Source organism: Lipomyces chichibuensis (assembly GCF_038497645.1).
Source record: "Lipomyces chichibuensis strain CBS 12929 unplaced genomic scaffold V1513scaffold_22, whole genome shotgun sequence".
In the NCBI taxonomy this organism is placed as follows: domain Eukaryota; kingdom Fungi; phylum Ascomycota; class Lipomycetes; order Lipomycetales; family Lipomycetaceae; genus Lipomyces; species Lipomyces chichibuensis.
The window spans coordinates 179,807-206,152 of record NW_027117474.1 but is presented as its reverse complement, the minus strand read 5'-3'; the positions used below and the strand labels follow the sequence as shown (position 1 = coordinate 206,152).

Sequence of the window (26,346 nt, the reverse complement as noted above, 5' to 3'; positions counted from 1 at the left end):
GTTTTCTGTCCAATTAGAATTACCCGGTTTCCCCATTGATTATCCAATGTAATGAAAACCCTACTTGCAAACGGTTGAGGAACCAACGCTCGACAGTTGCCCTATTCCACTGAAGTTAAAAAGACTTTTCCCTCCTTTACCTGCCTTGTCAAACTTCTCTGGCATCGCTGGTTTACAAGCTTTCTTTTGAAGTGGATGTCAGTCATATTCTGACTGGCAATTCGTGTATAATACTGGACTGTCACTGAGATCTCGACTTGACCGCATCTGACCGGGAGCATATGAAATTTTCAACGCCCTGTTTGATCGTGACAGTGCCATATCTTAACAGAGGGCTCATTCAAGGTTAGTTATTTCTGGTTTATTGTGTTTTAATTTAATGTATTATCTTCTTGATTATGTGTCTGGTCTGGAGCACGCTTTATTATGATGACTAGAGTGCATTTGGCTCGAGATCTAGTTTACTGGGTCGATGTGGAAAAACACACGCTACCTTTAACTTTTGTCTGAAAAATTTGTCTTCTCTTTTTAACATTAACATTTTGCGTTATGAGAATGAGAATATTCTAACGTACTCGAAGTCTTATGTTGAACTCTAGGTCCTTGCCAATCGCCGGCGCTGACACTATCGCTGTGAAATTATTTTAAGTTCTTCGACCTTCGTTATAGGGATCTTATTTTACAATGGGGTAGATAGTCTTTTATTTTAGTTCCTGGCGTGCTTCGTTTTGCCATCACTGTTTTGCGTTCGAATAGAAGATTGCTGTGTCATCAGCCTATTAGACAAGTCCTCTGCAAGCCTTTACTTTATCGGCTCATGTCACCTACATTTTACTCATATTTCTTTTTATTTTCTCTGTTCAACGTAAAAAAGAAGGAAATTCAAGCAATGCCAGAAACTCTAATTTTGTTTGTTATCATGAGAACGAAATAGTAATAACCCTTTATTAGTGTCCCAGCCTTATTTCGATGGCTATCTAAGAAGTACCCAAAGATCATCAGTCCGGTAATCGAAGAACCTGATGTTGTTATCGATGGTGTATCCTATCCGGCTGATTATTCGCGGCCGAACCCGAACGGCGAGCTCGACAACTTATATCTCGACATGAATGGTATCGTTCATCCTTGCAGTCATCCCGAGAATCGACCGCCACCAGCGACAGAGGATGAGATGATGCTTGAGGTGTTTAAGTATACCGACCGCGTTGTGAGCATGGCGAGGCCAAGGAAAGTGCTGATGATCGCCGTTGATGGTGTCGCTCCCCGGGCCAAAATGAATCAGCAACGATCCCGTCGGTTTAGGTCCGCGAGAGATGCAAAGGATAAAGATGAACAGAATGCGCGGATAGTTGAGGAAATGGAAGCTAAAGGCAACGTCATAGATGACAGTATCAAGGGAAAGCGATCCTGGGATACGAACGTTATTACTCCAGGCACTCCCTTTATGGACAAATTAGCGACTGCCATCAGATATTGGACAGTATACAAGCTAAATTCAGATCCAGGATGGAAGGAGGTATGTTTTCAAAGTTCCTCTTTTAATATCTCTCTGTTAATTATCATTAGCTGAAAGTAATTATTTCGGACGCTTCAGTTCCAGGAGAAGGGGAGCATAAGATCATGGAGTTTATCCGCAGTCAACGTCAGAGTCCTCACCATAACCCAAATACAACTCACGCGATCTACGGTCTAGACGCAGACTTGATCATGCTTGGTCTCGCTACACATGAGCCACATTTCCGCGTTCTCCGGGAAGACGTGTTTTTCCAAGATCGCGCTCCCCGACACTGTCATCTCTGTGGTCAGCAGGGCCACACAGCGTCACAATGCACTGGTCAGGCCAAAGTCAAGAATGGCGAATTTGACGAACGAGGCATGACCGTTGCTGCTGACAAGAAGCCTTTCATTTGGCTGCACGTTAGCATATTGCGTGAATACCTTGAGCTGGAACTCTATGTGCCCCGTCTTCCCTTTAAGTTTGATTTGGAACGAGCTATCGACGATTGGGTGTTCATGTGTTTCTTCGTTGGTAACGATTTCTTGCCACATATTCCGTCACTTGAGATTCGAGAAAACGGAATAGACATTTTGATTGGTATCTGGCGCCGGGGGTTGGCGTCCATGGGAAATTATCTTACAACAGATGGCACAGTGAACTTAAAAAGTACAGAGTTCTTGCTTAAGGGCCTTGGTGCTCAAGAGGAGCAGATCTTCAGAAAACGTCGTGAGAGCGAACTCTGGCGAATTGAAAATCAAAAACGTCGCAAGCTGGAACAAGGAGGTAACGGATATAATGGCACCGCGGGAGCACCGGTCACACCTGTTGTTCGGCGTAATCAGGTTGACATTGGGCCGAAATCGCTACCGACGGATATTCCGCTCTTCACACCCCAAGGCGTGGCAATTGGTATGGGATCTTCGAACGATCCTGCAGCTAGTGGTACAACAAAGACTATCAACTCGATGGCCGGTGTTGCTACTTATAACGCGCACCAGGCGAATAAGAGCGCTGCATCTTTTTTGAAAGCCCAGTTACTAGCAAAGAAAGGGGAACCATCGCAGGCCACTTCGTCTGACGCTTCAGCAGAAGAGACTTCTTCTCTCACGACGGCTACTTCCAGCACTTCTGTAGAACTTCCTAGCACTCCAGACTCAAATTCCAAAAAACGCAAGGCAGATGAGGAGGAGTCTAATGTCGAAACCGATGGCAGTGCAGAGAAGAAACGGAAAGTGGATAATGGTTACTCCGGAGCAAAGACGCCGGCGGGCGAGGATGACGAATCTTCCTCAGATGATGATGACACTATTCGTTTCTGGGAGCCTGGGTACAAGAATCGGTATTACACTCAGAAATTTAAGTGCCAGGATCAAGAGGAAATAGAATCCGTTCGGAAAGATGTTGTGCGATCATACGTTGAAGGCGTCAGCTGGGTATTGCTATACTACTATCAGGGCTGTCCGTCATGGACTTGGTTTTACCCGTATCATTATGCTCCATTTGCTTCGGATTTCACTGATATCGGGGATATGGAGATAAACTTCAATTTGGGCAAGCCATTCAAGCCATATGAGCAGCTTATGGGGGTGTTACCGGCTGCTTCGAGCCATACTTTGCCGCCCGTCCTTCGAACACTTATGACAGACGGGGATAGTGAAATTATCGATTTCTATCCGGAAAATTTTCCAATTGATATGAATGGCAAGAAGATGGCATGGCAAGGAGTCGCGTTATTGCCGTTCATAGACGAGATAAGGTTACTAAAGGCTGTGGGGGAGCGGTACGAGCTTTTAACACAGGAAGAACGCAATCGTAATATGCACGGCCATGAGCTCGTATATATGACTGCCGAAAGCATGTTCGGACATCAAATTGCGAAGCGTTTGTATAATGGTTATCGCCCGGCGAACATGGACGACCTGCACTCGAACGAAGTTATGCCAATTCATCCCAAGATCAGCAAAGGATTAATTGGCGCGTTGACGCCCAATCCCGACTGCGTTCCAGGTGGTGTCATCGCATTCCCTTTGAGCCTTGATGAGTCTTTGCCAAAGGATCGGTATGGAGATATTCTGCGAGATAATTCACTTTCAGCGTTGTACATTATCCCCAGGTCGAATCACGTTCATAAGAGCATGTTACTACCAGGTTACAAAGCCAAGCCTAAGGTTGTGACAAGCCTGGGAGGCGGAAACGGTGGTGGGCGTAGAAGGTTCTAAGTCTATTGAAAATATCACATTTTATTTTATTCGCACTTGTATAGTTTATGGTAACGGTTATATTTTCTGGTTAACTGTCATTTTGGTACAAATATGGTTTCTCCTGATGTATTAGTGAATCGCATATTAAACTAGTCATGCAGACACTTCTATTAAAAGGCCAGCAAACCCCGGATTTTGAACACTACGAACAAAATGCCGAAATCCGGTGGTTCCATCCGGCGTCCCACCTGGCAAGACCAGATGGCAAAGGGACAAGGCTCAACGCACAGCCACCCGCCCCGAAAAGCGAATATGTATAGATCTCCTAACGAGAATCTATACGAGAATCTATCTAAAGGAACATCCATTTGGACAAGGGCATAAGGAAATCCTCCGGGAACAAACAAATACCCAGTGGGAGAACAAAGAATCCCGGAGGTAAAACCTAACAAACACTGTTCCTTATGAGCCTTGCTGGTATGGACCAAGTGGCTTGGTTCTCGCCAATGACTACGCCGGTTCCAAGCGAGTATTGTTACAAACTTAATGGCCATAGTAATACTACTGCAATAGCACCTACGCAATCCGGCCTTATATAAGTTACAATTCTGGAAGGCAGTACCATACCCTAACCACTGCAGAGCGTAGAAAAGGAGCAGACTATTGAACCATTTTCAGTTGCGGCCATACCAAGAAGAAAACACAGTTCCCCGTCCGATCAACACCAGTTAAACTTCTTTGGGCCTACTTAGTACTGCGGTGGGAGACCACGCTGGAATCGTAGGTGCTGCAATTATATTTATTTTTTTATTTTTTTGATTTGATGTCTTTAACATTCACTATAATATCTACTGCTTTATTATAAATAAAGTGATGAATACCCCATACTCTGTTGCACTGTTTATTAAATACTCGTCACAGGCGGATTATTATTTGATATGGTACAGACAGCTCAATTGGTATTTACAGGAGTAGTCTGGGGCAAGGGTTTCGTGGCGCGTTTTACGAAACTGTCTCGGAATCTCCCCAATAGAAGTCGGATTAGGGTACTCTGGGTAATAGGTGCGATCAGAAACTCGAGAAAATATCGGCACCGCTGAAACAACTTTCAAACAATTAGTATTCGGCCGTTTTATATTTATCTCGCTAAGGCTCATCAATAATGTTGTCTAAATATTACTCCACAAATTCAATAAAATTTGCGCAGCTATCTCGGTCGCGTATTTCTGGCGTTCCTCTTTGCTATACTCGGTCTTTCTACAAGTGCCGAATAGCACAAGAGTCGAATCTATCAGGGCAATTTACACATTCGAAGCTATCTATACGGCAAACCAATGGACTGAAACTTGAAGGTTTACCAGCATCGCTCGACAGTTCCAAACGAGGGCTTCTTGCTTCGGTATACTCTCAGCGACAATTGACTACTACGGCTGAGCCGATCGCGCAGCCGCCATTGGGGCCATTTATGCGGAGTCTACCGAAGTCTGTTTTACCGTATGCGCAACTCATAAGACTTGATAAGCCTGTAGGAACGTGGCTATTGTATTGGCCGTGCAGTGAGTAATGTTTCGCATTATACTGCATCCAACGCTGATAGCTGGTATAGCGTGGGGCATCACCATGGCTGCGTATGCTACGAATGCTTCTCTTTTAGATACTACGTGGATGCTATCCTTGTTTGGAGTTGGTTCACTTATTATGCGCGGCGCCGGATGTATTGTGAATGACCTGTGGGATAGGCGACTGGATCAACAAGTGGAACGAACCGCAATGCGACCAATTGCGTCTGGGAAGATCACACCGAAACAGGCTATCGTCTTTCTAGGCGGACAACTCACACTTGGTCTGGGAGTTCTGCTTTCTCTACCACTTGATTGCCTCCTTCTTGGAACCTCGAGCTTGGTCTTCGTGGCGACCTACCCTCTATTTAAGCGGTTCACGTATTATCCCCAGCTTATGCTCGCCTTTACTTACAACTGGGGTGCGATGCTGGGATTCCCAGCAATGGGCCACTGGGATGTTCCCACCATGGCGGCATTGTACGCCAGTGGGATTTGCTGGACCATGGTCTACGACACCATCTACGCGCACCAGGACAAAAGAGACGACGTCTTGGCCGGCATCAAATCGACCGCACTCGCATGGAGAGAACACTCGAAACCGGTCATGACTGTCTTCACTATCGCGCAGATTGGGTTGCTTACCGGCGCAGGAGTATTGAATGGAATGGGCCCGGCGTTTTTCGCTGGCGTCGGCTGGGCTACATATAGACTTGCCTTAATGATTAAAAACGTCCATTTAGATACACCAAAGAATTGCTGGAAATGGTTTGTGGACAATATAAAGACAGGCGGTGTTATTTTCTTAGGGGCATTTGTAGATTACTTATTGAAGATGTTCGGATTGATGTAAGTGCATAACAATAGAAAGGATAAAATAATTTTCTGCATCTATAAATATTGCCATTGACTAGCGCGCATTCATTGATTAGATTTGTCAATGTACCATTCCAGACCATGCTAATTTACTTTTTGCTTTGTCGCACTTCCCATTCCTTTGGCGTCAGAGTGAGCAATTGCATCGCGTGAATGCCACCCTCGACATTCATTTCGTTACTAAACATCTGGTATATCAATCTATGTCTCATGGGTAGTCGCTTTACAAAAGTTAGCAATATTCCTCCCTGTAACTGTGGCAGTGCGATTCCTACCTTTCCCTCGAATGCTTCGGATACAATTTCCAAGCTGCATAATTAACGTTAGCAAATTGAGTCAAGATCTACCCCCGCACTTGACGATAACAATTTGTACGCACCGAAAATGAGTTTCCTTACTCACGCTATCACGCATGGGAGCATGGTGCGCATGCTTGTGCGAGTCGTTGTGTATCTTCAAATACGTAGGTTTCAAGTTCTGTGTAAGCGCCCATCGGATCTTGTCCTCGTAGGGAGTTTTGGAATCGCCGAAGTCTGGGACTATCTCAGGAGCAGTAGAAGCTTCGGTTGACATGTTGTGCTGAAATACGCTTGATAGGAAGAGTTTCGGACTGGAGGACTGACGTTGCGTTGCGAGTAGCCCTGAGGGAGGTCGGTATGGAAGACTGCGAATCAGCAGACGGGCGGGTGAAAACATGTATGTCTCCCTATTCTCCGCGGTGTTCGCAGACACTTATTCCTTTGGTGACGTTATTGCCTGACTGTCGAAGGTGTTGTTGGGCTAAGTCATAGAAGTATTATATTTGCGGAAATAACCGCTTGGAGATTTTTTAGTGGGTTTGGCGCCCCACGTTTTCGTAATTGCCCCTGAGCAATGACTCCGACCCGCTGTTTTGCCTTGACGGCTTATCATAATTCCAAATATAACCTACAAACGACATCAAGGTCGTATAGCGCACAAAAAAGCTACTAAAATTTATTGGACGGTCGGTTAGGATCAGAAATGGGACCGCCATTAGTGTTTCCAGGAGTGGAGGATCACTATCCCGACAGCCTCACTCTAAAGCAGGTCCAAATGCTTATTCGACACGGTATGTATATGAACGGTGTCTCGTGTCTTGTCTATGTCTCTATAGTGCATAGAAATAATTATTTTACCAGGCGAGAGAACTCCGGTGCATAGATCAATTCAACAGTGGGATAAATGGGGCTTCCCGATATTCTGGCCTCTATGCGAGTCTTCCCGCAGTTCACGCGCAGGACTGATCAACCCGAAGATCAAACAAGTCACAACGTTTGAGTATGAACGCGAGATTGAGACGTTGACGGAGGAAGATCCGTCGCCGCTATTCGCAACTGCCGGGAAGAAGGGTATTTGGTGTGTAAATTGTAGAAACAAGATGTATACGAGAACTGAGGGGTGGCTGACCGGTATATAGTACGGAGGGACAGTTGACGGATAGGGGACGGCTTAGTGGACATTACCTCGGTGAACAATTGCGCGAGTTATATGTTGACAAGTTAGCCTTCCTTCCTCGCAATTTTACAAAACACTCAGATATATACCTTCGGTATGTTTGTACCTGACACTCGATTGCGGGTCATGCTAACATGCCGCAGAACGACAGGAATAGTGCGATCGAGAGAGACGTTACAGCAGGTCTTCAATGGGCTGTACCCGCTAAATAGCCATTCAGCCACTCCCAAAATTTTCGAACGATTCCCATTCGAGGAGAACTTACATCCAATGGTTCACTGCCCCCGTCTATCTGAATTACGAAGACAGTTCCGAGCGGCGGCAGCCAAGAAATGGAATCCCCAACTCGAAGAAGCGAGTCAAGTCCTCAAAGACATCTTGTCGAGCCCAGAACGTAAGATTACAGTCGGGGATGACAACAACAAAGACGAAGCGTGGGCGATTGTCGATACATATTCGTCTGCACTTGCACATAACATCAAAGCGCCACCAGGATTTGCTAATCGGCAAGTTGTGAATACTGTCGCAAAAGCGGCACTGGAAGCAGAGTTTATCGGCTACGAGAAAAATACCGAGATGAAGCAATTGGGAATGGGTCGGTTCTTTGCGGAGATGCTGCAAAGAATGACGATTGGTGACCCGATTGTCAGTGACAATATTGCTGAGATTTCGCAAATGTTGGGACAAAAGGGAGCGAAGGTTTATAGAAAAGTGCCACTGCTAGCATTGTATGGTGCCCATGACTCATCCATTGGCGCTATTTTGTCTTCTCTCGGTGTTTTCGATAACAGGTAAGTACACTTTCTTTGGGTGACATTTGGCTGACGGACTCAAGGTGGATTAACTTCACATCGCATATCACGTTTGAGCTTTTCGAGGAAAAACTTAAGTCGTCTGCATGGTCGCTAGGAGGCCCCGGGAAATTCGTGCGAGTCAAGTACAATGGTCGTCCGGTGACCATCCCTGCGTGCCAGCCAAGAGGGAAGCACTTGGGAGAGGATGGTTCGTTTTGCACCATGGTAAGCTATCCGGGGAAATTTGTATTGAAATCGAATGCTAAGAGATGTTAGGCTGCCTTTCAGGAGCTTTTGCGGTCAGTCAGTCCGAGAGATTGGAGTTCACAATGCAAGGAAAATCTTGGTGAGCTGGCACCCGAGTTGAATGAATTGTCAGGAGGAGTCACAGCGTTGGCGTAGTGAGACAGAGCTGCAATTAATTTACAATATCCATTTAATGTACACAATTATTCCAATAATATGACCAAATTCCGACTCTAGATGCCGATATGTACATACATGCTACCAAAATTTCGGAAAACAACGCCTACCGGTTCATCCACGCCTCCCACTGAAAACTCGAGCTATCAATTCGCGACACGTTTTCTCACTATACGATTCCCACACGTCGTACAAACTGATCATCTCCTGCGCGCAATCGACCACGGCCTCTAAATCGATGCCACAGCCCGCAAACCAATCCATGATTTTCTGCAATCGCGTCTTTGCACGCTCTGCCTGTGCTGCGACAGGCGGCGGGCGCAAGACGACAGACATGTATATCGCTGTCAACGCAATAACATGTGGCGGATACAACAACGGCAGGTCGGTGATGTACGAATCATTTATAACTGACCACGCGGTTTGCATTTCGTCCGATGACAGACCGACGTTAACTCCCGATGCACCGAGCGCCTTGGAAAGTTGAATGAGGGATCTATACGGGTGATGCACAATTAAAAATGAGTCCAATTCCTCTATCAAATAAAATTCGCATTCTGCTAGCTTGGTGGGGTCGTGGGTAATGAAATCCGGCCAGAGGGATTTCGCCTCGGAGACGACGGACCGGATATGTTGGGGGCATTCCTCCATCTTGCAGGCAATGTAAACGCATGTCGCGATGATTAGGTACGGGTTTGTTTCTTGAACCGAAGTGCGGACATAAAATCTTGCCAGGTAAATCTCACTTGTCGCGAGTGCTTGCTGGCGGACAGAAAGATGGCGTCCGAGGGACTGAATCAGGCTATGGAAGTAAATACGTAAATGCCGTGGGTCGCCTAGTTCGGGCCGTGAATACCTGGTCTCGGATTCGGTCTCTAGTCGGATATTTTCGAGCTGCTGGCGAGTGAATCGCCAGTGCCTATTCTGTGACGAGAGCCAGTAGTTTGCCGCCTGAGCATTGTCAATTTGTTATTTGCTCTAATAATTTGTGTAAGTAATATACGTACCATCCATTACTGAAAATGGCTCTTTGATAGCCTAGTCCTCTCAAAGTTGATTACGGAGACTCAAGAACTGGAGCTAGATACTTGTGGACCGGTTGGGGTAGAATCCGTCTGTCGAGCTCCAAGAGATTAAAATTCGCGTGATGGTTAAGACGTGTATACGATACCCTTAGCTAAGTAATCATCAGTGCAACGCAGCGGTGTGAGTCGGTTCTCGCACACTGAAACGTCTCACAAATAAATAAAAAAAGACACGTAAAGTCCATGCAAATACGATCCATGGGCTGCCAACGCTTTTTGAGCGAATATCGGCTGTAATGGTAGCGTCGAACCGCAAGAAGTGGTTCATCATGTAATATATGCTGCATCCTAAGAGTGGTCCGGTCACTTAGGTGCAAACCTGCACTGAAGTTGTATCTGCTTTCTATCATAACGTGACATTGAGTAATATATGGGTTGTTCATTATTCCATACCCTGTGTCGTATTTATAAGCGGCTCGAGAGGTAGACACTCGGGGAATTATCTCCATTTCATCGCCGATTCAATTATTCACATTATACTAATGAAATATGAAATTCCAAGTGGCACTCCTAATCTTATTGTTCTTATGCGGTATTAAAAGATGCCCAATTGTCTGCATTAAGCATGTATATAGCGCACAAGCAAGCCTCATCAAAGACGGCTCAGCAGAGATAAAGTCGCTACAAAATCTGCTATTACTTATCCTTTCTCAAATAATGTCTGTTGCAATAGGATTACTTTAGGTCCAATGGGTCCAGGAAGTACTAGACGTAGAACGGCCTTGCGGATTGCTGAAACACCATGGACCGAGACAATGACTATCATAATCGAAAAAAAGGATTGGGGCGTCGAGCAATTACACCTGTGGCGGCTTGTGCATATAAACGAGCAGCTTCAGCTCCAAGACAGTTTAATCCAGTAATGCACAACTTTTATAGTACTTGCACTTCTGCATATAATGTCAAGTTATTAGTTAGCAATAAAGCAATGCTTTGGTTTCGACTCCGCTTGTTCTGGTGGATTTGGGACTGAGCATTTGGCGATTAAAGGACGAAGCCCCCCGAGTACAACGCCAGCGATATCACTCGTCATCGTTGGGCTTGTTCCTGTCATCTAACTCTGTCCGGGCGTAGGGGAATGGGGCGACTGGTGTTCGAGTTTATTATATCATACTAATAGTCATTTTTTCTCTCTGACCCGAGGATACTTGCTCACACTCACTCTTTACCGGAGATAATCGGTTATATGGAGCAACCAGCGACATGGAGCGGCCCGGTGGTTTTAACCAACCCCCACCTGCGCCTCACAACTCCGGGTTCTCCCTTTCAACGAGACTCTCAATTCGAGATATTCGCTGACCCGGCTAAGATTTTTGCTTCGGAGCAGCGGTTGCGCTGCTCCCTGCGTCTAAGTGCGAGCCTGTTCTCATTAAAATAAAAGCACAGCACTTTTGCTTGCGGATCATGATGCCCTGGCATATTTGCGCTCACCTAAAATATACTTTACTAAATTACTGCTCTTGATATTTGCACAGACTGTAGCTGTGGTTGTCATTGCTTCTCCTTCGGTCTTTTTGCTCTTTAATTATTAATCTCAATTTAGTGCGCCGCAGCTCCAAAGTGATTTAGGTTGTGTGCGTGCGACTAGTTAACTAACTGTACTGCCAACGTCCGCACTGTACAACCCAAACTACGCTACTTCTATTTTTCACTTTCTCTTCTCCTATGGACCCGCGCCTGGCTCCAAATTTCACTCCGGTCATCAGGCGACAGCACCAGGCTCCTTCTCTGAGTCCACCGACGACATCTACAACGACTCCCCGGTCTCCTGCCAATACCTCTGTGGTCGGTATTATTAATTTCTCAACGTCCTCTTTCGCGCGCGACCTTTCCATGACTGACATTGGTTCGACAAACGGCTCCGAAATTTCTGCCAAATTGGAACAGCACGTCCGCTCGGGCTCCGACTCCGCTATGTCCAGCAGAGTAAACTCTTCCAGCGGAAATAGCCCTGTTTCGTCAACAGATTCTCTATCCCAGACTCAACCAACTACTACAAACGGAAAGCGAAAGGCAGAACTGGATTTCGACATACTGGCGCCACCATACTCCCTCTCAGCCAATCGAACGCCCCACCAAACTGCCGATCTCGAAGAGGTCCCTCATGGAATTTCGCGACAAGCCCGGGATCTGGCTAGTTATGCGTTTCCAGTTCACAGATTGGCTGAGGTCTTGCAGGATAACACAATGCAGCCATTGGTAATTGTAGCGTGCGGTTCATTCTCTCCAATTACTCTTTTGCACCTTCGAATGTTCGGTCAGTATTGAATATCCCGTATTCGAAAAACCGCAAACTAATTATAGTCAATATAGAAATGGCGATCGATACTATTCGGGAACTGAACAAGTACGAGGTCGTTGGCGGGTACTACTCTCCTGTATCCGACAATTATCGCAAAGCTGGGCTGGCCCCAGCAAACCATCGCGTGCGTATGTGCGAGCTGGCCTGCGAGCGCACGTCGTCCTGGCTAATGGTTGACGCTTGGGAGTCGTTACAACCGACCTATCAACGAACAGCTGTCGTGCTTGATCACTTCAATTACGAAATCAACGTCAAGCGCGGAGGTATTAAAACCAAGGCCGGAGAGCGTCGGCCGGCAAAGATCATGTTGCTAGCCGGCGGTGATTTGATAGAATCCATGGGTGACCCCAATGTCTGGGCTGACGAGGATTTGCATCATATCTTGGGTCGTTTCGGATGCTTGATTGTCGAGCGGACTGGAGCCGATGTCCGAAGTTTCTTGCTCTCGCATGACATTATGTACGAGCATCGTCACAACGTCATCGTCATCAAGCAGCTTATTTACAACGATATCAGTTCTACCAAAGTGCGACTTTTCATCCGGCGAGGCATGAGTGTGCAGTATCTCCTACCAAACAGTGTAATCCGATACATTGAAGAGCACGGTCTGTACGTCGGCATGAGCGAGCCAGTATCCAACGTATTGAAATTTTAAGAGCGCAGTCTTTAATATGTTTTGTATTTCGTTGTGTTAGAGTCTTTATCCCGTCTTCTTTAACCATTCATCATTTAGCAGCTGGTTTCTAAATGAGAATGGTCGGGTTTAGTTGACTTTTTTAAATATTAGCGGCATTTTTTTGGAATAGGTGTATGGTAAAATTGTTTGATCGATGTTTTTTTTGGTTGATGTAATCTGTGTTTTGTGTACTTTATGAAAAGCTACCGCATTGGTCCGTTGTAGAGGGGACTATCGCATCAATTATGTCTTGTTTATCGTCGCGATTCGTTTTGTGATTAATCAACGTCACTCGCGGGGTGTAAAAAAATTGGAAATTGGTTATAGACGTACTTAATATTTAATGCGAACAAAATCAGACATAAAAACGCCTTCCCAATAATAACTATAGTACAATTAATGCAACCGAATTATTTATAAGCCTCACTTCACTTTTTTCTTTTTCCGCTCAAACCACGAATGTGTTTGTTCGTAATATTTGACGTTGTCGGGCAGATACACGTCCATTGTCTCGCTCACCATTTTCATTGTAATATCGTAATCGGCATATAGCTTTTTAAACAATGATCTTTCCACTAATTTGCCGTATCCCTTGGGTAACCTGCAAAGCTCTCATCAGGATTCCATCCGTCGTAACATATTTGAAGACAAAAATTTCGAGATCAAAAGTAGAACATACTTCTCCTTAGCTCTCATCTGTCGATTCCACCCGATATCAATTACATTCTTTAGCAACCGCCGTTCATTGCCCCTCACTATCCTCGCCATTCTTATCAACGTGACCGTATTTTCGAACCGGGAAGGACTGTACGAGATCGTTGGGTCCCGGAACATGTTGCGAAGAATGTCCTCGTACACGTATCTGTATGCCCGTCGGTATGGGATCGTACTGCGGGATTCGCGTAGGACGCGACGATAGAGGGAGAGCGCATGTGCGCGGGGGAGGGGTGGCATGTGTGGTTTGGTTATGGGGAGCTGTTAATGATGCGATTATGACATCTGAGATCGTGCGTCGATAACTCCACGGCACTTCGCGTCGACGGAGTCCAGCAAAACACTATCACACATCATCAAACCAACAACTCTTAACGCTACGAAATATTTCAAGGTAAATTTCGACCAAATATCTTTACATAACTAGACCCAACATCGTCAAAAAATACATGACAGAAAAAAAAATAAAAAAATAAATATAATTGCAGCACCTACGATTCCAGCGTGGTCTCCCACCGCAGTACTAAGTAGGCCCAAAGAAGTTTAACTGGTGTTGATCGGACGGGGAACTGTGTTTTCTTCTTGGTATGGCCGCAACTGAAAATTGTTCAATAGTCTGCTCCTTTTCTACGCTCTGCAGTGGTTAGGGTATGGGACTGCCTCTTCCCTCTCGGCCAGATTACCGTTAACGTATGACCACTAATACTGGCTTGCAATCAAAAAAATTATTTACATACGAAGACCCAGAAAACATAGCGCCGCCTTTTGCCAAAAAAAAAATCAGTTCTTACATAACCCTGGCTATGTAGCAATGGCTGTACCCAGGCGCGGGAGTCTCTGGTTCTAATGCCACAGAAAAGGCGGTAGTTTTTACGCAATCACTGATCCGAACAAAAGCTTCCTTGTGAAGCTGAGTTTGCGGCCAAGATTACGATAGTGTGTCAAGAAATGACCGATGACAGGCATATGAAGTACCAGGTGGCTGGGCAGTCATAATATGTTAACTAACTAATCTTAATTAACTTTGATGGAAATTAATTTTGAACCCAATATAGTAATATCTTGCTATATAATTTACTAAAGTTGTTCTGGTCCCATAGTGCTCTCAGGGGCAGTCGCCAGGAATTCGAGGGCTCAGTCCCATGTCCGACGAAGTCGATCGATATAGACCGATCCTTCCCGTCGGATATCCGCACCACCGGTAGAATTACACTGAATGGCAGATTTCTCGCACCTGGTAATAGGAGCTGGGGTCGTGGGGCTTTCGGTGGCCGCGAGGCTGGCGCGTGGAAGAGGGCCTGTATTGTTAGTTGAGAGGCATAGCGCGATTGGCACGGAGACTTCGTCGCGGAATTCGGAGGTTATTCACGCTGGGTTGTACTATCCTCCTGACTCGCTGAAGACGAAACTGTGCATAAAGGGAAAAAAGATGTTATACAAGGTTTGTGAGGAGGTTGGCATTCCGTATCGGAACTGCGGTACGTCGTGCGCTGGTATGAGTGCTCGTGGATCTATACTTACGCGGTGCAGGAAAATGGATTGTCGCCCAGACAGAGGCAGAAAAAGAGTACCTTGAATCTATGCAAGAAAAGGCCCGCCAACTCGAGGTGCGAATGGCAATGGAACGAGAATATGCGACATCCTCGCTGATGCAGATGATAGATCCCATGTGAATTCGTCCCGCTCTCGAGAGCTAAAGATATAGAACCGGCTGTGGCAGCGCGGAAAGCAATTCTTAGTTCTCCGACAACGGGGATCATATCTTCGCACTCACTTATGACGTATTTGCTTGGTAAATTTGAAGCTAGTGGTGGAGACCTGGCGCTCAATACTGCTGTATCAGGTATAGAATTCGACTCATCGCGTGGACTATATACTGTTCAACTTAATACTGGCGACGGGGAACGCGGAAGAGAAACTCTGCAATTGAAATTTGAGAATGTGGTCAACTCGGCGGGATTGTCGGCGCCGTTGGTGTCGAACATGCTGCTGCCTCGTGAACGACATGTTACACCATACTATGCCAAGGGCTCATACTTTTCGTACGCTTCGTCGCAGCCAAAAACACAGCGGCTGGTATGTTTGATGACGATAGAGTTCACTATTATATGGTGGTTTGACTAAAACGAATCTAGATATACCCATGCCCTGCGGACAACGCCGGTCTTGGTACACATTTGACGCTTGATCTAGGCGGCCGCCTCCGATTCGGACCTAATATCCAGTGGGTCTCATCACCGGACGATCTTACACCCGAGGGAAGCCAACTCGAAGAGGTATACGCCGAAGTAACGCGGTACTTACCACAAATCGACAAGGCGTCGTTATTGCCAGATTATTCAGGAATCCGACCCAAAATCACAGGGCCCGATCACGAAGGATTCACAGATTTTGCTATAAGGAAAGAAGAAGGATTTCCCGGGTTTGTTAACCTTCTTGGAATAGAAAGTCCTGGTACGTGTGGTTTTGTCACGAGTTTTTCCGACATGGCTGACATACTTTAGGTCTCACATCTAGTCTGGCGATTGGCGAGATGGTATATGACTTCCAAAATAGTTAGATATATATATATATATATGTCTATCAGATAGATGAATAGAGGCAAAAAAAAATGCATAATTACAAGCCCGACCAGAAAGTTCTTTTATCTATTCCAGCACAGCTAACATGTCTTTCTGATTAGTGAACTTTTCTCGTTCCTTCCCTATCTTGGATCCTCGTTCCTTCTCTGCCTTGTCTATTCTCTGCCAATCACTCCATGAAACAACTTTCCAGTCTAGCTTGTCGCCAAGTTCAGCTTTAACGCCTTCCCACCCATCACACGATTTGCCGCCAATCTCGCCGTCCTCAAAATCGCTAAGAACGACGGAAGCGGTCTCGAATGAATCGTACATGGTTTCAGCTATGACACCGGCTGGTCCGCGCTTGATCCAGCCGGCGACGTATAATCCTTTAACGTTAATTCCTGCACAAACTTTTCCGCCTTCGTTATTCAAATGGTTAGCACCGTCGTTGTAGACGTCTTCGAGTCCGGCAAGAGGATGAGTTTTGTAGCCTACACTCATGAATCCTACGTTGCACGGCAATTCCTTAAAGTCACCCGTCGATTTCACGCGCGTGTCTTTGGACAGAATATCTCCCTGCAGCTGCATGACGTCGAACTTCGCTCTAGCAACATGCGAGGATCCTTCCGACGGCACAAACGACGTCGGTGACAGCAAAAAATCAAAAGAGAAGTGTTTAATGGCATCTGCCACGGATGCTGTCGATCCTCTTTGTAGAAGCTGGAAGAGACGCTTCGTTGGCCGTCCAAGTTTCGAGCCATTCTCGAGGAATGGGGACATGAATTCTGCCTCTGGCGGAATGAAACCTACTCCATTAAGCGTCATGAGCTCACGAACTTCCTTATTTGTAAACGACGCCTTCACAATTAAAAATTAATTTCAGTTTCACAGAGCCTCATCGTAGATCTCACCTGAGTAGGGCCACGCCGGCCAACAATTCGCACCCGCTTGACTTTATTCTCAGACAGCTTGGCAATCGCAGCCTCAGTGATGTCGGTCTTCCTCAATGCATCAACGTCCGTCAACAATATCCGCGCAACGTCCAATGCGACGTTGCCATGGCCAACAACGACGGCTTCTTCACCAGCCATTACGTCAGGGTCAAGATCTTGGAATTCTGGATGTCCGTTATACCACCCGACGAACGCTCTCGCCGAATATACACCGGCGAGCTCGAGCCCTTTAACCGACGACGACAAATCTTTATCAGAGTCTGCACCGTATGAGAGTACTATCGCGTCGTAGTGTTGCCGGAGTATCGAAAGCGGGACATGGTTCGGTTGGAATGACTGTGAATGGCTCGGGACAGCGAGCGGTTGTGCGCCGACCATTGTGTTGCCTATGAATGTGAAATATGGAGATTGTGCAACTTCCTCGAACTTCTCCTCGCAATTCTGGGGTATCTCAGCATGCCAATGTCACATTCTATTAAGAAAACCCTTTACCTTGACTTCCGGATGATCCGGTGCAACACCGAACCGGGCAAGGCCATAGGGAACAGGCAACTTCTCGTACATATCCACAGTCACTATTCCTGACGGTGCCTTCTCCAATATCCTATACGCGGTATAAAAACCCGCCGGACCGGACCCGACAACTGCGACACGGAGCTTCGCTCTCTGGTTGGACATCGTACTGTGTAGCCGTTGACATTCCCTATGCCGAAAATTGCATAATCGATGCACGAACATATTATTTAGATGGCCCCGGCATTGCCATATTTTCTTCATCTTGTAGTTCTGAAGGCAATTGAATTACTATTGCCTGGACTTGAGAATGGCTCGAGCGGATTCGGATATGACTGACATTGATTCACACACTCGATTCTTCGCGTTTATCGGCGGTTCGGGCCACGCTGATGGAAGTCAGGCCACGTGCTCGACATTAGCCAGTCGCAATTAGATTGTAATAACAATTTTCTGTTCTTTAATTATCAATGATATTTCCAAAATAATATTTTATATCGAGAAATTCTAGTATTACTGGTCTCCACCAATACGATGAAGTTCGCTTCGCGAATCAGTAAAATAGTATAACAATTAACCGGTAGGAAATTGGATAATGTCAATTCTGAGGTCTCCCTTTTAAACAAACGGAATCTGATTTATTCCGATTGTACAGAATATGTTTTCCTACTTATTACGTGGGTGATGACTAGTCAATGACGTAGAAAAGGAGCGGATTAATGAATAAATTTCAGTTGCGGCCATACCAAGAAGAAAACACAGTTCCCCGTCCGATCAACACCAGTTAAACTTCTTTGGGCCTACTTAGTACTGCGGTGGGAGACCACGCTGGAATCGTAGGTGCTGCAATTATATTTATTTTTTTATTTTTTTGATTTGATGTCTTTAACATTCACTATAATATCTACTGCTTTATTATAAATAAAGTGATGAATACCCCATACTCTGTTGCACTGTTTATTAAATACTCGTCACAGGCGGACTCGTAGAAATAAAACAAAATATAAAATGCATTTCGAGTAGAAATAGGAAAAGCTAATAATCCCAATAAATAAAGTAATCACTATAACCTTTTAAATACCAAACGCCGAAAAGTAAAGTAAAAAAATTTCGAGTTGCAAGCCATACAAGTGGACCACATAGGGGCATCTTCTGCTCACCCCGTCACAGGCGACATAGGTCGCGACGGTGGCGCGGAGACTGTTATCGAATCTGTGTCAACTATCATTAAATCAGCTGCAGCTCTGCAAAATATAGAGGTGACAAAAGACATACTGGCGAAGTTGGAAAGGATGCTCATGTACCTGGCGACAAACGCTTCAGCTCGACCTAGATCGATCTGAAGTTTCTTCCGACGCCGTTCGTATCGGCTCAAATCTGCGATAGGGAATGTTAATATTTCTTGTTGTCAAAGCATGTCAATGAATAACGGTAAGTACCATCGGAACTCAGGCTGCCATTCATAACCGCAAATTCTTGTCTCATCTCATAGTCCAGCTCCTTGCGAACGCGCGTGTATTTGCGCATACTTTCCTTAAACGACAGGATTAGGTGCTCCGTCTGGTCAGGAGTCAACTGCGCAATGCCGTTGGACCTGTCGTGCCGCTCGCCAAATCGATATGAGTTCCAGCGTCTCTGGTAGGACGAATGTTGATAATAACCTCCAGAACATTGATGTGACGATGCACACGATGCGGTTGCCCGTGCGGCTGCCGAAGATACCGAATGATTCATTTATAGTTGATTGAGAGCAAGCAATGGATGGATGTTGGTTGGATGTTGGTGTACTCAGCAGGCAAGTGGAACAGCACAGGGATACAGCAGTTTGGGGAACCCCTGGAATAAATACTATAGTAGAACAAGGAGCCTGTAAGGAAAATCACTGATGTGCTGGGCTATGAACCCCGCAACTACGTACCCGACGTGCGGCGCGACAGGTAAAGATACTGTACCCAGATCGGTAAGCGAGCTGTTTCTGTGTGTGGGGAACATGTTGTGAGCCACAACTCCGCCCCGCTATAACGGTTCTACTTGTCCATCATAGCACTAAGAATTCTACCGGACATATCTAAACAGCCTGCATATCTCAGTTTGATTGATATAAACATCATGGCCAACTCAGACTGCCGTCATAATATAATTTTCGACAGTGAGGCACTAAAACAGAACGGCCTGAATCAATCAGTGACAGCGAGCAAGGAGACTTGCAACGCCTATGGCTCCAACCCAAAGGCTTGATTGACATAGTTGCCCAATGAATTGGATTTGCATGGAGGAAATCCGCACATTCCCCTTTCGGACCGTTGTATTTCATAAGTCGTTCAATGTAGGCACTAATTAGTCTTAATGTCGAGAAATGCTATGATATACAGTGATTATACGACAGTCGCACATTAAAACTTCTTCCATCTTACTACAAAGATATCGTACAATCCAATTACACAATTGATACTTCTAAATTACTTCCGTCCCGTATCAACACAATGTCTCATTAGCTGGCCAGAACTGTTTCTGATGTTGGAGCCGTTATTCCGCCGTCCGCTGACCGCGATGGAGCGGGAGAAGGCGATCGCGATCCCGAGTACGACATGACGACGCCTTCAATAGTTTCGTTATTACTGGCGTTACTATAATATACGGTGCTGGTGGCAGATATATTTGACGAAGACTGTGGAGATGCTGCGCTAGACCTGCTGATTGATTCTGCAGGGGTATGAGTGGGTGTAGTACCGTTCCAGGCATTAACTATGCGCCCAATGTTGATATCAAATTTTCGGCTATGAATTGGTCGTCTCTCATCCATCGTGTAGAACGGGTTGCAAACCAGCGAAATATACGCGAAATGAATTGCCCGGAAGATCTATACAACACATATTAACTGCGATCTTCCCAAACCTGTTTGTAATAATGGACTGATGAGAATAAGCTGTCGATTCTGATTGGTACTTACACTTCGGATCTCACTCCCTATTATCTCCCCGCTGGCGAATCCAAGAACAATCTTGACGCCAGTATTTGTCATCCACCCGTACATAGCCATTCCATCTTGCACAAAGAGCAGCCCAAAATCAGAATCGGAAGTCTTCTGTGGTAGCCTGGCTGCAAATACGTCCAAGGATATATGTGCCAGGAAGTGATACCTCAGTTCCGTGTCTCGTGATGTAGTAACTTTTGCGCTGGGAGGTCCGATACTACTGCTGTCATCATAGGACGATACACCTGTGGAATCTGGGTCATGAGATGTTGAGGCAGTTTCCGGTGCAAAACTGCGTACGTAGAGTGGATTGTTCTAATATGCAACTTGTCAGTTCAATGTTACATCACGCGGCCATGGACACGAAAGCAATTACCTCGCGACCCATTAGGGCCACTAAGTATATTCGGGAAACCATTATAACACCAATAAAAGGACGATAGACTGGGACTGGGGTCGATATTCAGCTATGTTTCGTGTAATTTTCGTGTAATTGATCCAGGGATGGTGGTAGCTTTACACGTTGGGACGACGGTAAAAGCGACAAACCTGGTATGTGCGGCACTCTGGTCGGCGTCTATGGTGGTAATTTTACAGCAGTCTTTATGTCTGACGAAGTTATTCTTGAAAGAGTGCTACTGAAATTAAATGCATCATTAACCCTTAATTATATTATTTTGATATTTGGGTATTAATATAGGAAGTTCTAACAAATCGACTGCTCCAGGCTTGCACTGTGATTGCGAACGCTATAGCCAATCCTTAGATAGCATATGCTGAAAGTTCAATTCCTCATTTTTGGAACGGCTGTTGGCGCCTCATTGCCGATCGGCTTTCAGTAGCAATACCAGCCAACTTTTACAGATGGCATAATCTTTATTAGCCATTAGTAAGAAATCATAGAAGAAATTCATAAAATTTAAAAATAGAATTAATCTTCAGTACATTGACCAATGGAAATAGCGTGTGGAGATTAGAACAATTTGTGAATTTGGACTACTCCACGACTAGTAATTCATTTGATTCCGAACCACCCCGAAGACCGCCTCCTTGTAACCACTGAACGTGCACCGAGGACTGTACGTCGGGATCAGTCAGCCTGTTGTGAGATTATATATAGGGCAATCAAACTTCTTGTTTTATTGGCCATTTATTTTACTAGGTCGTCACAAAAGGCCAGACTGACAATCGAAGTCGGTATGAGTGGGATTCCAGCAAGCCTTAAAGAACCGAGTGCGAGTGACCTATTAGCGGCACCGATTGATGTCGATGGCCCCATTCATGACAAGGATAGCATTACTGTTATTCAGTCAGCTTTCGGAGAGAAGCAAGGTGTCGCATTGCCTAACACTGAGCGTCCCGGATTTTCAGCGATTTATCGCAATGCCGCATCGCCTGATAAACTAATGCAGTCCGCACACCCTCTGGTACGCATCGGATTGATTTGGCACTGTGCTCCGCACATGTCTAACAAATAACTTCAGATCCGGACTCAATACGACGCATTTGAGCACTCCGCAAAGAAATATCCCGACAGAGACTTATTGGGCGCTCGGTACCTTGTTGATCCGAAACGTGGCATATGGTCGCCTTATATCTGGCAGTCTTATCGAACTGCTGCAGAACGACGAACGAACTTAGGCTCTGGGCTATGCTATCTGAATGACAGTGCTATTATGAACCCGAAGACTGAGCAGTATGCGGTTGCGTTGTTCTCGCACAACAGACCAGAGTGGATCTTAACTGATCTGGCATGCCATGCGTACAACCTCATTGTGGTACCATTATACGATAAGTTAGTCAGTCTCTGTCAATATTTGTTATAAGTCGATGCTAACAAGGAGTGGTTCAGCCTTGGACCCAATTCGAGTGAATTCATTTTGAATTCGGTAGAGGCACCTGTATTGGTAGCCTCTCTTGCCCAAATACCCAAGATTCTGTCTCTAGCAAGCGAGATTCCGAGCCTTAAGATTATAATATCTATGGATCCCCTGAGATCAGAAAATGACCTACCTAACCAGAGCAAGGAAGATATTCTGAAAGCGTGGGCAGAGGACAAGGGTATCATGATTTACACCATGACCGAGGTCGAAGAACTTGGCAAGCAGCATCCGCGACCACATAATCCGCCCAAGCCCACTGACGTTTTGACAATCAACTACACTTCTGGTACTACTTCCTCTCCAAAGGTATATCTTTCTATTTGCATCTATATTTATAGTTATGTTGTAACATGTCATATAGGGAGTTGTTTTAACGCACGCCAACTTTGTCGCAGCATTAGCAGTCGGTTTCTGCCATCTTCCGCGAAGTAGCAATAAAGTTGTTGACATTGTTCTGTCATATCTCCCTCTGGCGCACATCTACGAACGTGCGACGATCGGAGTCGCACTAGCTGCTGGAGCAGGCATCGCATTCTACAGAGGAAACATTCTGCAAATACTGGAAGACCTTTTAGAAGTCAGACCGACGGCATTCACATCCGTTCCAAGACTGCTAAATAGATTCGAGTCAGCGATTAAGGATAAGACCGTTAATGCAACAGGCTGGCGTTCCCAAATCGCTAGATATGGTTTAAATGTCAAGTTACAATCTTTAGCAGACGGGAAAGGGCCAAATAATATGCTATGGGACAGGCTTATTTCAAGGAAGGTCAAGGCGAATGCGGGAATGGATCGCGTGGCCAGTATTATCAGCGGTTCAGCACCACTGGCGGCAGATACACACCAGTTCCTTCGTGCCGCTTTTGGTGTGACTATTGCGCAGGGCTATGGTCTCACTGAAACACATGGTGGTTGTATAGTTGGTCAGGCAGGTGACTATACGACGGGCCACTGTGGGCCGCCTGCTGTTACCACGGAAGTCTGCTTGAAAGATGTGCCGGAACTAAATTACTATGTTACTGATCAGCCATGGCCACGTGGTGAACTGTTGGTTCGCGGAACGACAGTGTTTAGAGAATATTACAAAGATGAGGGTCGCACCAGTGAGGCGATTGATGCAGACGGCTGGTTTCACACTGGTGATGTTGCTGCGATTGATCAACTTGGTCGAGTTTATATTATTGACCGCGCTAAGAATTTTTTCAAGCTGGCTCAGGGAGAGTATGTCGCACCAGAACAGATTGAGAATGTGTATCTTGCGGGATGTCCGCTGGTTCAACAACTGTTTGTCCATGGAAATTCGCTCGAGGCGTACCTTGTTGCTATTGGAGGCATCCAGCCTCTGGCTTTTGCTCCATTTGCGTCGAAAATTCTCGATAGATATATCAGTCCATCAGACGAGGCAGCTTTACAGCAAGCATGCGATGATCCAAGGGTGATAGAAGCGGTATGTTCCGAGTTTGAAAGGGTTGGAAAGGAGATGAAGCTGCAAGGATATGAGAAAGTTCGCAACTTGAAATTAATGGTCGAGCCTTTCACGATCGAAAATGACATTTTGACGCCTACATTGAAACTTAAGCGGCCTGTGGCGTCTGCTTTTTTCAACGACGTCATTAAGGATATGTACCAACAAGGCGATCTGACCAAGACACTTAGGGTTTAATGGTGGAAATGTATAGATGTTGTGAAGGCTGTAACTTGATTGTTTGACGAATTGATTGTTTGACGAATGGCTTTACCGGCGTTGAGCATGACTGAGGGAGATATGGGGAAATGAAAGTGGAGCTGGCATTGGCGCATTGTTTCATGGTTCAAGTTTTATTTAATTATTTTAAGACAATGATGCCGCTTTAGTGACCATTGATGACATTGTTTAGTTTCAATGTCATGTATAATGTCAGCATTTTCTATATATAACAGGGTCTTCGACTCACAGAGAGTATTCCCAGGCTGGGCAAGGGTTACTCCGATTCTGTGCCTGATCAACATTATGTACTCGGAACTTTAGCCATTCCATCGGAATGCAGATGCCTACAGAAAATAAGGCGTCAGACTTTTTATTCAAAGTCGAGAGTAGCGCTTGTGATAGGCGTGGCTATCCTCGAGCTTGCACAACTCTCGCCGCCGATAAAGCCGTACAGACTGATTTGTTGAGGATAGCATCGCATTACGTGGGCAGGGACAGGGGATAAGTTTGGATCGGGCATCCCGTAGCAGACTCAACCGGAACACTTTATTTTGTCCTTGAGAATTTCAATTGTGCCGCGTCACCTTGCAGATACACTTCTACTGCACAGAGCACAGGGCTGTCGCAATATTGATTAAGTTTATTCTGATGTTTTGCGCCGCGAAACATTTCCAGTATGCCTCATATGATGCGATTGAACTACTGTCACAACGCCGGGTACGCCTCATCACCTCGTGTAGACACCAATCTGATTACGTTCGACTGTTGTTTTTTATAGCCTCACTATGGTAAGAGCTTACGTATCTTCCAATTTGATAAGCGTTAACTTTTCATGACAACACATGCCGCAGATGTAAAAAAATGTAGCGCATATAATATCCAATTCCTCTCGCTATTATTATTGATAACTACCTTTCTCATCTGTTAACTGCACAGTCTGCACTCATCTTTCGATAATGTCTGACAATTCCGACAATATTTACCAGTATTGGCCCTTACAGGCCCCCAATCTCACGGCATTGATCCTGTTCGCCATTGCATGGGTAATGCACACAGTTCTCGCGATATACTATAGGCAGATCTGGTTCGGTACGTGCATGTTCATCGCGAATGGACTGGAGGTAGGAGGATATATTGCCCGTTATATGTCATCTAGCAATCCATACAAAAATGGGAATTACGTAGCGCAGTCAGTCCTGCTCATCTTTGCGCCGGCGTTCTTCATGGCTGGAATATACTACCTTCTGGGCGAGGTTTCTGTCATCTGGGGTATCAGATACGCGCGATTCAAGCCTTGGGCGTACACCAAAATCTTCGTCACCCTTGATGTGCTTAGCATCATCATTCAGGGTGTGTGTCTCATTCCTAATTGTTGCTGCGAGGTAATCAAGTGCTGACCAATCGCGACATATACAGGTATTGGAGGAGGCGCAGCTTCAGCCGCTTCAAACAATGGTAGCAGTCCTCAAGCAGGAACTGATATCATGATAGGAGGGCTTGGGTTCCAGGTCGCGGCGACGTTACTTTTTATGCTCCTGTGCCTTGATTACTATCTCAGAATTCGGAACCGCCGACGCTTAGCCGGACAGAGTCTCTCTTCATTTGCCCCGGGCTGGGAACTCAATATCGAATCTGCACAGCAAGATAGTATCCCAGGAGATGCACCTGCTAAGTTTGTGCCTATCAGGGATGCAAAGAAAACAAAAGTTTTTCTTTTCGCCGTTGCGGCCGCGATGTTATTAGTCTTTGTCCGATCGGTGTACCGTGTAGTCGAATTGTCCACTGGCTGGTCAGGGTACCTCATGACAGAGGAAGGCTATTTCTTGGTTCTCGACGCCCTGATGGTCGCCCTAGCCTCCTGGATTATGTGGATATTCCACCCTGGAATGTATTTGGGAAGGATCAATATTGGAGCAGAGCAGATGGCAGCATTGCTTACGGAAGAGAGTAATGGTGACGGCGAGACGGCAGAAAAGAAGAAGCGGTTCATTATATTTTAAAGGGTTGCATTTTGGTTTCAGTCAGTAGGTATGATATGACCAGTCTGTCTGCGAGGATTGAGAGGGTAAAGCAAATGCTGAAGCAGCTGGGATTATGGGACGTTATCTAGTTCGCTAGTTAAACAGAGTTATCGTTAGGAGTTGATATATATACACGCGGGGAATAAA

The 26,346-nt window shown here is 45.7% G+C and overlaps 13 protein-coding genes across 13 annotated transcripts; 7 read left to right on the top strand and 6 right to left on the bottom strand.

The window, feature by feature from the left end:
• The first annotated feature begins 211 nt into the window (after positions 1-211).
• Positions 212-3,793, top strand: V1513DRAFT_127094 (XRN 5'-3' exonuclease N-terminus-domain-containing protein). The gene is made up of 4 exons (XM_066894169.1): positions 212-345; positions 600-689; positions 952-1,516; positions 1,567-3,793. Exons 2-4 carry the CDS (start codon positions 685-687, stop codon positions 3,715-3,717), a joined length of 2,721 nt encoding a protein of 906 aa, XP_066752875.1. The 5' UTR covers positions 212-345; positions 600-684; the 3' UTR covers positions 3,718-3,793.
• Positions 3,794-5,164: 1,371 nt separating this feature from the next.
• V1513DRAFT_459226 (UbiA prenyltransferase family) lies at positions 5,165-6,111 on the top strand (the record flags this gene model as incomplete). The annotated part of the gene is made up of 2 exons (XM_066899742.1): positions 5,165-5,255; positions 5,306-6,111. The coding sequence occupies 2 exons, from the start codon at positions 5,165-5,167 to the stop codon at positions 6,109-6,111; spliced, it is 897 nt and encodes a 298-aa protein (XP_066752874.1).
• Positions 6,073-7,026, bottom strand: V1513DRAFT_447251 (bola-like protein-domain-containing protein). Its single transcript, XM_066898382.1, has 3 exons — positions 6,514-7,026; positions 6,410-6,443; positions 6,073-6,355 (listed from the first exon to the last, which is right to left on the bottom strand). The coding sequence occupies exons 1-3, from the start codon at positions 6,828-6,830 to the stop codon at positions 6,224-6,226; spliced, it is 483 nt and encodes a 160-aa protein (XP_066752873.1). The 5' UTR covers positions 6,831-7,026; the 3' UTR covers positions 6,073-6,223.
• A 9-nt stretch (positions 7,027-7,035) lies between these two features.
• V1513DRAFT_447248 (histidine phosphatase superfamily) lies at positions 7,036-8,882 on the top strand. The gene is made up of 6 exons (XM_066898381.1): positions 7,036-7,224; positions 7,295-7,511; positions 7,573-7,704; positions 7,754-8,401; positions 8,446-8,629; positions 8,681-8,882. Exons 1-6 carry the CDS (start codon positions 7,137-7,139, stop codon positions 8,804-8,806), a joined length of 1,395 nt encoding a protein of 464 aa, XP_066752872.1. The 5' UTR covers positions 7,036-7,136; the 3' UTR covers positions 8,807-8,882.
• V1513DRAFT_126954 (cyclin-like protein) lies at positions 8,640-9,920 on the bottom strand. The gene is made up of 2 exons (XM_066894168.1): positions 9,835-9,920; positions 8,640-9,778 (listed from the first exon to the last, which is right to left on the bottom strand). Exons 1-2 carry the CDS (start codon positions 9,835-9,837, stop codon positions 8,942-8,944), a joined length of 840 nt encoding a protein of 279 aa, XP_066752871.1. The 5' UTR covers positions 9,838-9,920; the 3' UTR covers positions 8,640-8,941.
• A 1,161-nt stretch (positions 9,921-11,081) lies between these two features.
• V1513DRAFT_401687 (uncharacterized protein) lies at positions 11,082-13,256 on the top strand. Its single transcript, XM_066895512.1, has 2 exons — positions 11,082-12,169; positions 12,226-13,256. Exons 1-2 carry the CDS (start codon positions 11,578-11,580, stop codon positions 12,867-12,869), a joined length of 1,236 nt encoding a protein of 411 aa, XP_066752870.1. The 5' UTR covers positions 11,082-11,577; the 3' UTR covers positions 12,870-13,256.
• Positions 13,218-14,207, bottom strand: V1513DRAFT_447242 (uncharacterized protein). Its single transcript, XM_066898380.1, has 2 exons — positions 13,570-14,207; positions 13,218-13,491 (listed from the first exon to the last, which is right to left on the bottom strand). Exons 1-2 carry the CDS (start codon positions 13,842-13,844, stop codon positions 13,314-13,316), a joined length of 453 nt encoding a protein of 150 aa, XP_066752869.1. The 5' UTR covers positions 13,845-14,207; the 3' UTR covers positions 13,218-13,313.
• Positions 14,208-14,820: 613 nt separating this feature from the next.
• Positions 14,821-16,164, top strand: V1513DRAFT_426013 (putative FAD-dependent oxidoreductase; the record flags this gene model as incomplete). The annotated part of the gene is made up of 5 exons (XM_066896147.1): positions 14,821-15,082; positions 15,135-15,211; positions 15,267-15,680; positions 15,740-16,058; positions 16,109-16,164. The coding sequence occupies 5 exons, from the start codon at positions 14,821-14,823 to the stop codon at positions 16,162-16,164; spliced, it is 1,128 nt and encodes a 375-aa protein (XP_066752868.1).
• Positions 16,165-16,252: 88 nt separating this feature from the next.
• Positions 16,253-17,799, bottom strand: V1513DRAFT_381144 (uncharacterized protein; the record flags this gene model as incomplete). Its single annotated transcript, XM_066895058.1, has 3 exons — positions 16,253-17,026; positions 17,080-17,562; positions 17,614-17,799. 3 exons carry the CDS (start codon positions 17,797-17,799, stop codon positions 16,253-16,255), a joined length of 1,443 nt encoding a protein of 480 aa, XP_066752867.1.
• A 991-nt stretch (positions 17,800-18,790) lies between these two features.
• Positions 18,791-19,368, bottom strand: V1513DRAFT_426011 (uncharacterized protein; the record flags this gene model as incomplete). Its single annotated transcript, XM_066896146.1, has 3 exons — positions 18,791-18,855; positions 18,910-19,011; positions 19,074-19,368. 3 exons carry the CDS (start codon positions 19,366-19,368, stop codon positions 18,791-18,793), a joined length of 462 nt encoding a protein of 153 aa, XP_066752866.1.
• A 339-nt stretch (positions 19,369-19,707) lies between these two features.
• V1513DRAFT_447231 (Sedlin, N-terminal conserved region-domain-containing protein) lies at positions 19,708-21,133 on the bottom strand. Its single transcript, XM_066898379.1, has 3 exons — positions 20,985-21,133; positions 20,585-20,923; positions 19,708-20,494 (listed from the first exon to the last, which is right to left on the bottom strand). Exons 1-3 carry the CDS (start codon positions 21,024-21,026, stop codon positions 20,126-20,128), a joined length of 750 nt encoding a protein of 249 aa, XP_066752865.1. The 5' UTR covers positions 21,027-21,133; the 3' UTR covers positions 19,708-20,125.
• A 323-nt stretch (positions 21,134-21,456) lies between these two features.
• On the top strand, positions 21,457-24,333 carry V1513DRAFT_126800 (eukaryotic long-chain fatty acid CoA synthetase (LC-FACS)). Its single transcript, XM_066894166.1, has 4 exons — positions 21,457-22,035; positions 22,093-22,403; positions 22,461-22,797; positions 22,853-24,333. The coding sequence occupies exons 1-4, from the start codon at positions 21,808-21,810 to the stop codon at positions 24,152-24,154; spliced, it is 2,178 nt and encodes a 725-aa protein (XP_066752864.1). The 5' UTR covers positions 21,457-21,807; the 3' UTR covers positions 24,155-24,333.
• Positions 24,334-24,909: 576 nt separating this feature from the next.
• On the top strand, positions 24,910-26,237 carry V1513DRAFT_126807 (RTA1 like protein-domain-containing protein). The gene is made up of 2 exons (XM_066894167.1): positions 24,910-25,528; positions 25,595-26,237. Exons 1-2 carry the CDS (start codon positions 25,135-25,137, stop codon positions 26,176-26,178), a joined length of 978 nt encoding a protein of 325 aa, XP_066752863.1. The 5' UTR covers positions 24,910-25,134; the 3' UTR covers positions 26,179-26,237.
• Positions 26,238-26,346: the final 109 nt, after the last annotated feature.